General features: G+C 46.2%; 1 protein-coding gene across 2 annotated transcripts; it reads right to left on the bottom strand.

Annotated features, from left to right (window-relative positions):
- Positions 1 to 596: 596 nt before the first annotated feature.
- On the bottom strand, positions 597 to 8,565 carry LOC109762887 (disease resistance protein Pik-2-like). Of its 2 annotated transcripts, none has more exons than XM_045229528.2 (4): positions 6,400 to 8,565; positions 6,211 to 6,312; positions 5,061 to 5,810; positions 597 to 3,133 (listed from the first exon to the last, which is right to left on the bottom strand). In XM_045229528.2, exons 1-4 carry the CDS (start codon positions 7,465 to 7,467, stop codon positions 1,172 to 1,174), a joined length of 3,882 nt encoding a protein of 1,293 aa, XP_045085463.2. In that variant the 5' UTR covers positions 7,468 to 8,565; the 3' UTR covers positions 597 to 1,171. The 2 variants fall into 2 exon arrangements, with proteins under 2 accessions (XP_045085463.2, XP_073356914.1); XM_073500813.1 differs by having other exon boundaries at positions 6,211 to 6,306.
- Positions 8,566 to 9,188: the final 623 nt, after the last annotated feature.

The raw sequence follows: 9,188 nt of genomic DNA, 5'->3' as shown, positions 1-9,188 counted from the left end.
ATTCTACTCGACCATTATGAGTGAGTAATTCAAAACCAAAATCAACCAATTTGATTTAAAATCACTTCATGAATCATGAATGGCGCCACTACGAGTAATTAGTAATTACCGCCCAATAAGGGCCGCTGGTACCTTTTAAAGGTTCACCACAATACATGGGGTCCTCTGTTGAATTGTGGAACTTAATAAATGTATCTGCCCATCCTTTTGGTGGGTAACTAATGAAATTAGAGTGCGAGGTAGTATTGCTCACGCCTCACGCAGCAACTGAGACAACCGAGCTGCCACTTCGGTTCAGCGCTTCGCAGGGACTGCACCATACCTAAGTAAATGGACTCTGTCTTTCTTTGTTGCCGCTGTCCTTTTTTTGGCGTCAGTTAATTTAGCAGAGCACAACAGCCAGCCAACATCCCGTTTCCAGCTGCAATGCCCGATGATACGATGACAGAAAGCAATGAATAATACCAGCTGAACTTGAAAACTGCATCCAATACGATGACGTGCTAAGTGCAGTGGGTTCCGAAAACGAAAATTGAAAAGTCACATAAGTCCGGAGTTGCCACCAGAGAAAAAGAAAGTAGTTAAATAGTAAAATTCAGTGTCGGGAACAAACATGAATACTACATGATACATACATGGTTCATACAATGAGATGGCTGTGAGAGAGTCAATTGCCCCTGTATTATACATGGCTAATCTGTTGTGCCCGTACATGGTTAATCTTGAAGCGGCAGCACTACATGTGTTACCGACTGTGATGTATTATCCCTCTTCTTTTGGAACAGAGCAAGTTGCCGTTTTCTTTTTTCGGCTTCAGCTGCATCATCCTGTTCTAGCTGCAATTTGCATATGGCATACAACAAAGGAATACAACAAAGGAATACACAAAGGATACTTCCTGTCAGTAGCTTGTGATTTTTATATGAATGCACAGCAAAGGAAGTGCTATGTAGTGCGTTTTTTAAGTGATACATACCACTGCTGCATTACAGACTTACAGTCCTGCTGTATACGCCCGAGTGACGTCAATTACTAGTCCTACTGCATCTGCATGTATAGGAGTAGAAGGCAGAAGTGCGGTAATAAGAATCCGATGGAAACACACACACACACACACACACACACACACACACACACACACACACACAGAGAGAGAGAGAGAGTTTAATAGTCAGTCAACAATGTTCACTCTCACGTGCTCCGCTACCTGTCTCTCAACCTGCTCCCTCTGCACCTCAAATATTTTACTGTAATATCTGTAACCATCTTTCTGCACCTCTAATATTTCATTGAAATAACTGTCACCATTTTTAGGCAACTGAATTTCTTTGAGGCTTTTGAGGGCTGGCAGCCCGGAGATGACCTTCAGCTCTGTGCACACACCAATTTGTAGCAGCTCAAGCTTGGGCATTGTGCCTTCTTCAAACAACACCGACCGTAGTTTATCTAATCTATCGAACCACAGCACCAAGAGGCTCGGGAAAGATGACCCCTGGAAATGGAGTTGTGCCCCCATGAACGAGTTAAATTGCAGGCGTAGTACCGCTATATTTGGTAGGACCCCGATGGCTTGTATGGCATCATCTTGCTCCAATCTGCTACGTTTTAACACCAACTTGGAGAGATTTTGAAGCCTATGGATCCATTCTGTTACATTGACTAGCTTACCATGCAGAGCAAGGTTCTCCAGGCTGCTGGGTGGCAACAAACCCTCACCAAAACAGCCATCTAACTCATTCCTATCTTCATTCGGGTCACCTATTTCAACTGATAAAGATTGAAGTTGATTATGATCAGCAATGGCAGACCATAACTCATTGATGTTTCTGTAGCTCAGACCACCCACTTTAAGCTTACGTAGCTGAGTAAGCTCTCCAAACTCTTTTACAGTGGCATTTCCATTTCTCCCGGAAACATCAACAGCACCTAGGGCATGAAGGGCCTTCAATTTACCAATCCCTTTAGGAAGAATAATGCCATCTAGGTTCCTCTCCTGGAAGCGGTATAGATTGAATATATCATACCTGTTCAAACCGGCATCTAATACTTGTGGTCTCAAGAAAACATGACTGCTAGACAACAAAACGCTGCATCTTTTACCTGTGGAAATACGATCAATGTAACCTTGATACTTATCAACTATGTCATCCTCTACCCTAACACCAAAACGGTCCACATAATCATCTGCATGAAGGTTTTGTAGCTTCCGAAGATCGGTGATTATTGTTGGCAACTCAGATATGCGTGTACCTCTAACATCCAGTGTTTCGAGGTGCCTCAAATTCCCGAAAGAATTAGGCAGGCAGAAAATGTTGCAACATCCTCGAAAAGAAAGGTACTTGAGGTGACGGAGCTGCCCGATTTGATCAAGATGATGATCTCTAAACCCCAGTGTGTCTTCTAAGTCAAGCACTCGCACAAACCTCATATTTTCGGAGATGAAAAACGATCTCCACTCTCCAAACACGGTCAATGACCGTACGTGTGACAAGTCTAGCATGCTCTCCAGCACATCTTTGTCCCTTTTCCAGTTGCTGCCTATGACAAGATGGCGTATTGCACCTTGTGTCTTGCTCAAACAACATCTTTCCTCCAGTGTGAAAACAAGGTTTTCCTCCCTAGCCTTTGAGACACATATTTCACGGATCATATCATGAAGTTGGCAAGAATTGATTTTCTGTTTGTATTGGTCTATCCCTTCCCCTGGAAGGATCATACTCCTATCCAAAAGCTCATCAAAGTACCTCCGACAAAGTTCAGCTGCAGTGATGCCAAGCATATCCCTTGAGTAACCCTCTGCAATCCACCGTCTCATCAAGCGACCCCACCTAATTCGGTGGTCTTCTGGAAATATGGACAGGTACAAGAAAGCATACTTGAGATGGTATGGTAGACCATCGTAGCTCCTCATAAGAATTGACTTTATTGTCATAAGTTCAGGATTTATCTCCAGTTCAGAGCTAATACACTCATTCATTTTTCTCCATTCAATCGCAGTTTTTGGCTTAGTGGCTAGGAATCCACCGATGGTCGTTATTGCAAGGGGAAGTCCACCACATTTTTGCAGGGTAACTCTTGCTTGTTCCATTATAGCTGGGGCTAAATCAGTTTTTACAATATTGTCTTTGAATACCTGCAACAGACATTATTTGACAAAGTTAATTATTTGGACTAAAGAATTATTGTGGTTAAATTAAGAATATGAAATAATATGAACTTGTTTGTCCTAGCTTCAAGTGGCTTCTAGAAGCCAGAGTTGAGTCGCTGACCATCACAAGGGTAGGTTCACTGTGAAAAAAATCCCCAACTTTGATAAAAAAATTATTATTTTTGAACTTTAAATTTCTTACTCCATCCAATCCATAATAATTTTAATCACAACAATTATTATGATCGGGTGGAGTACTATTACATGGAATGGTGTGAACTTTAATTTTCTGCATATGGAGAATTAACTAAGCATTGGAATTTCCATGTATATTCTGTTGTGCCCTAAACATGGCAATCCCAGATACTGCTAAAATTCAAATGTACACCCAAGAGCGCATGCTCTAGGTAAAAAAAGAACATGTTCTGGACTTTATTAAAATCCCAAAAAATCGGGTAAAAGTACTATTTACATTTGTTGAAGAATTTTGCATATTTTTCCCTGTGAAATGAAAATAAAGATGAGGAAAAATGGGTGCTATTTTTGCCCTTGAAAATTGTATGCATAAGCTTGGTATCAAACCTGATGTCAGGTTAGTAACTGTATTTTATGGACAAGATCCGCTTCAAACAATACCGGTAAAAAGAAGACAATTTTACTGTCATGACAAGATTTACTCCAAACAATACCAGTAAAAAAGACTAACTCCTAACATAGTGATTTAGCTACTTCACACAATGAGGAAGTGCCGGCAAGTCCAAGATGAGCACGCAAGACACCCTGTCCACAGTGTAAAGATGTTGAACCACCAAGCACGGTCGGCAACCTGAATGCCACACAAAGTCATACCTACATCTATGCAACAGACACCTAAGACACTTGATGTTATCCGCTCGCCGCGTCATGATGCAAACAACCCATACTAGCTAAAGAATGGAATGGTCATCGTACATGCACCGCCGACGAATTTAGACACCAGCCAAACCAGGCAACTTGAGTCACATCGCTATGCTGACATGGCACACGTTCCACCAGGATCCACTCCCTTGCCACGCGAGGCCACAACACCTTGACATTGCAGACGCCACCGTGAACCTGCGAACAAGATGATTCCTGCAGATCCAGCAAGCCGCCAGTCATGGCTCACATGGGCGCAGCAACATGCATGCTGTTGCCCCGGTTTCTGCCAAATCTGTGACTGCCACCGGCAAGCTCCTGATAGCACCCAGAAATGGACCAACTCTTAGCCATCACTGGCCCTAAACCTGATCATTCACCGGGCCGGGCTTGTCAAAGCCCAAAGCAAAAATCCCAAGCATGAGCCCGGTCCAACCCGAAACACATGAACAGTTACATTTTTAAATTAAATAATAATATTTGGGGTATTAAATAATAAAATATACCTATATTTTGAATAAAACGTACATTTATGGTCATTTCTGGCTTTTTCGGGCCAGGCTTCAAGCCAGAAAATGGAGCCCGGGCGTGGCCCAAATGCCGGGCTTTCAGGCTCGGGCCTCCCAGCCGGGCTAACCATGCACAGGTCTAACTGGCCCACCATCCTCTGGAGGCTCCAACACGCTGCACATCAGGAGGCTTCACTCACAGTGTCCAAAACCGCACCTATTCACATGAACCCAACTCCCACCATGACGTGTGCCTTGAATTCAGCAAGCTGGTCCAGATCTAATATTTTGTTCGATATAATAATGGAGGGCTTTTTCATAGATCAAATATTTTGGTATGTATAATACTATTGGAGCATGAACATTTTTATTTCAAACAGATATTAGCTTTTATACTTCCACAAAGTCTGGGCAGAGAGAAGGCTCAAACTTATGATATTTGTACTGATGCAAGGAGAAGCACAACTCATATGAAAGGTAATAAATGATACTAAATATAAAAGTACCTTCTTTATGAACAGGTCAAGTGCCTCGTCATATTTCAGAACTCCAAGAGGGTACATGTTCCTGACTTCTCTTGAACAATGTTCGGCAATCTTTTTTTCTCTTGTGGTGACTATGATCCGTTCAGCATTATCTAAGCACTGTTTGACCAACTCCCATTCAGAAGTGGACGATATATCATCAAGAACAATAAGGCACTTTTTTTCTGTTAGTAGCCGAGCTAGCTCCTGCTTCAACTCTTGAAGTTTCATCCCTGATACGTTTTTCTTCTGCACGCCAGTTGTTGTTGCTCGAGCAGGATCTTCTTGAACAGTATTCTGAAGCTGCCAAGCCAAATCTCTAAGGAGTACTTCAGGGTTAAAAGGACGCAATGCAGTGGCCCAAGCACGCTTCCAGCCACCAAGCTCTTGGTTTCGGTAGATGCTTCGGACAAGAGTGGTTTTTCCAAGACCCCCCATTCCCCAAACTGAAATCACCTTACGGCCTTGATTGTGGTCTGGTTGGCCCACTAACTTGATAACAAAAGATTTCTCTGTTTCTCGCCCACAGAGCAGTCCATCAGCCAGTGTCAGTGTCCTGCTGCGATCAACCTTCTTTCTAACAGTTGGGTTATGAGCTTTTTCAGCACCTGCATTATTAGGTTCTTGGTCTTCCTCCTGTATTTCACCGGTGGGCATTGATGTATTCTTCTTGGTAGTAGTAACTATGTTTGAGTCGGATATAGGCTCAGCAGAACATGATGCATGCATAGCCTAAACAAAAAACAGATATATGAGAATTTATGTACCTGTACTCCACACATTTTCACATCTAGACTACCTGCTGCGTGTCTTTCAAAATATTGAGGATTTTCAAATGCACACTTTTAGTGACAGCAGTATGCCCCAAAAATCATCTAAGTTCATATATATCCATAGTTTAACTTCAAAGCAGAATGTATTTTTCAATTAGTGTGTTATTTCCCTCTAAATTTTATATTTTGTTAAATATGTTTGAGCACCAGGATTAGCTCATTCATAACATGCACGTGCACGACGTGTGCGTGCGTGTATGAGGATAGAAACAATACACTACTGAACATTTATGGAACCCAAATATAATCCATAGACAAGCAAATCTAATTTGAATTTTGATCAGCTGGTGGAGTCCCACCTTCGGTTTCTCCTCCGACGTAGCAAGCCTTGCTTTGTCGTTGGTGTCATGCATTGCCACACGAACACCATCCATACTGGTCTGCTGTTTTGAATTCTGCAACTAGGCGTTAAATGAAAAGAAGAATCAATCATCCATACAGAAAAAGAAACAAACACATAGCAGAAAACCTACAAGAAAAAGATTTACCTTTGTGTGGAACAAATAAATTGTTTGATCACATGACAACTGCTCCAACTCCGAAACTTGGTATGGGTTCTCTGTGCACAAGCTTGCAATTTCAGCTTGCTGCGTGGAAACGATGATTCTACTATGTTTCTTGTTGTCAGGAAATAACTTCTTAATGAAATGCCACTCTTCTATGGTGACCAGGTCATTTATGACAACCAGGTAGCTGTTCCTACACAACTCCGCATTACACATACGGGCTAAATCTCTTTGATCCATCTTCTCCATGTTGGCCAGAATTTCAGCCCCAACTCTTCTTTCTTGTTCAGGCTTTCCGACCTCATCATGGTAATTTCCATAAAATTGCCATACCAAGCTCCTGAGGAACTCTTGTGGACTGAAAGGATGCATCAACCTTATCCAAGCACAGAATCCAAACATTTTCAATACCTTTGGGTCATCATAAACCTTCTGGATGGCAGACGTCTTCCCGAGATCACTGCTGGTTCCCCACATGGCGATCACCCTAAGATTCACATCGTTCCTCGTAATTAGCTGGTGGAGGTCCACCTCTGATGATTTTTCATGCTCTAGGGTAGCAAACCTTGCTTCGTTGATGCCAAACATTGCAGCGGCGGCGATGCTGGCCTGCTCCTCTGCCACGGTAGGCTTGGAGGCTGAGCTCTCCTTGATGAGCCGATAGCGCAGGTTCCTGTTGCTCACGTCCTCCACCTCAGCCCTCAGCTGCTTCACCTCCTTGGCGATGCGGCGTCGGTCACCTGGGTTGCGGGGGATGCACCCCCAAAAAGGCTTTTTCTCCGAGTGGAGGCCGAAGTCCATTAGGCTGTCCTCCACTTTGTAGGCCAGGGCCCCGATCTGGTTCACCCAGGTGGCAAGCACCTTATTTTGGCTTTGCTCCTCATCGGCCGTCATCAGGAACGACTGCATCATCTGCAGTTCGTCCCTGATGAAGTTCACATCGCGCTCGACACCGAGCTGCAGCGCGATCTCCTCCACCGCCTTGGACGTGGCATAGCCCAGTGCGCCGCCCAGCGCGGCCTTCCCCAAGCTCACCCCCGTCGCCTCCATGGCTGTGCTTCCTGGCTGTGATGTGGAGGTGGTGGTGCTAATGGCAGATGTGAGTCTAACAGCTGTTAAGGGCGACTGAATTAATAAGGGACTCCATTTCAGCCACCAGCTTTATGTCAAGTGGGCATGTTTCTTCTTCATAGGCTGAAGGCTCGAGGCAGCATCATGTGCGCTGAGGTCCTAACAAAGTAATTTAGCACCATCATACGAACCCACATGCACAAACCCAGCTCATGTTGGCTTTCAGATTGTTAAAACTAGGCTGCATGACCTGACTATGTTGGCTTTATATCAAAGGTTGATCCAAAGGTGAGTGCTGCCCCATTAATGTAATGTTTCTCATTTTGATTCTCTCGTTTAATTTGTATTCATCCTTTAGTTTAACTGGGCGGCATGACCTGACTGACTAATACTTACAGTACAAATTTTACAAACTGATTTGGGACAGAATTACTAGCAGTCTGCAAAAGTTCGCCACAAGAGTACAGCACAATCAAATTAGACTGTACCTTCACTGCCGGCCCGTGTGGGGATCTTGTGGGAGACTGCGACCATGTCGTCCGCGCAGCTTGGGCTCCACCGTGGCGGAGGGCGACGCGCTTGAGGTGGCCTGCACGCGAGTGTGCCGCCGCGACTGAACCGCCCGAGGGGCGACGCAATAGCAATCGACGCCGTAGCCGCGCCTGCAGCAGTCCGATAGCTGCCACGCTCCAGCCTCCCATGACCGCCGTCTGACTGCCATCGCGCCCCGCCGCCAGGCTCCGCCGTCACCGCCCCCTACTTTCAGTGATCTCAGGATGATGCTGTGTGCTCGAGGGAAGCGTACCCAGGGATTACGCTTTCGTTTTGTGGATGTGTATTCTGTGTATTTTACGCCTTTTCAAGTACTGTTCCGTATCCCAAAAAATCTACCGTTTACGGCAAATTGAGGCAAAAAAAAAAGTCTCCAACAGCTTCCATAAACACGGAAAAATATTATGTCATCCCGGATAATCACCTTCTCGTCCCTTACATTTATGAAAAATTGGAATTAATTTATAACTTTGACGGGCGGATAACCGTTTAAAATATCACGAGCAGAACGTGAGGTCGCCCCGTAACGCTGCCCAAACGCCACTACCCGCCGACGTAGGCCCATACCGTCGCACCGCCGTCGAAGCATCGCCGCATCGCTGCCAAAACACCACCTCTCGCCGATGTAGTCCCACACCGTCGCGTCGCTACTACCCCGCCCCCTCCCTTGCCAGCGAGGCCGAGCCACCACGAGGCCAGTCGCTTGCATCTCTGCCTGCCCAGCCCCGCAAGGTTGGCCACTGCTGTCGTGCAGCTATGCCTATTGTGCCCCGCAATACCGGCCGCCGTCTCAAGCCGCCGTGAGGCCTCCCGTCGCCAGGCCGCGCCCCCTCCGCAAGGCCGGCCATCGCCGTCGCCACACCTCCCCTACCCGGCCTCACTGCTCCGGCCGCCGTCAGGCCACCACCGCAAGGCTGGCCACCGCCGCCGCCACGCCTGCCATGCCCCGCCTCACTGCTCCGACCGCCGTGGCGCCGCCTTCGCAAGGCCGGCCACCGCCGCCGCCATGCCTCCTCTGCCCCGCCTCACTGCTCCGGTCGTCACCGCCACGCCTCCCTGCCTAGCCTCACTGCTCCGACCGCCGTCGCGCCGCCTCCGCAAGGTCGGCCACCGCAGCCGCCACACCTCCTCTGCCCTGCCTCACTGCT

The sequence above is a fragment of the Aegilops tauschii genome, chromosome 6 (genome assembly GCF_002575655.3).
Source record: "Aegilops tauschii subsp. strangulata cultivar AL8/78 chromosome 6, Aet v6.0, whole genome shotgun sequence".
Classification (NCBI taxonomy): Eukaryota; Viridiplantae; Streptophyta; class Magnoliopsida; order Poales; family Poaceae; genus Aegilops; species Aegilops tauschii.
The sequence above is the reverse complement of the archived record's forward strand: the minus strand, read 5'-3'. Positions and strand labels throughout refer to the sequence as shown.

Bases quoted from the DNA above. Each gene is read 5' to 3' on its own strand.
- LOC109762887 (XM_045229528.2), bottom strand. From the start codon at position 7,467: ATGGAGGCGACGGGGGTGAGCTTGGGGAAGGCCGCGCTGGGCGGCGCA. The intron at 6,313-6,399 runs GTAAATCTTTTT...TTTAACGCCTAG, and splicing joins TTTATTTGTTCCACACAAAG to TTGCAGAATTCAAAACAGCA. The intron at 3,134-5,060 runs GTACTTTTATAT...TGTCTGTTGCAG, and splicing joins TTGACCTGTTCATAAAGAAG to GTATTCAAAGACAATATTGT.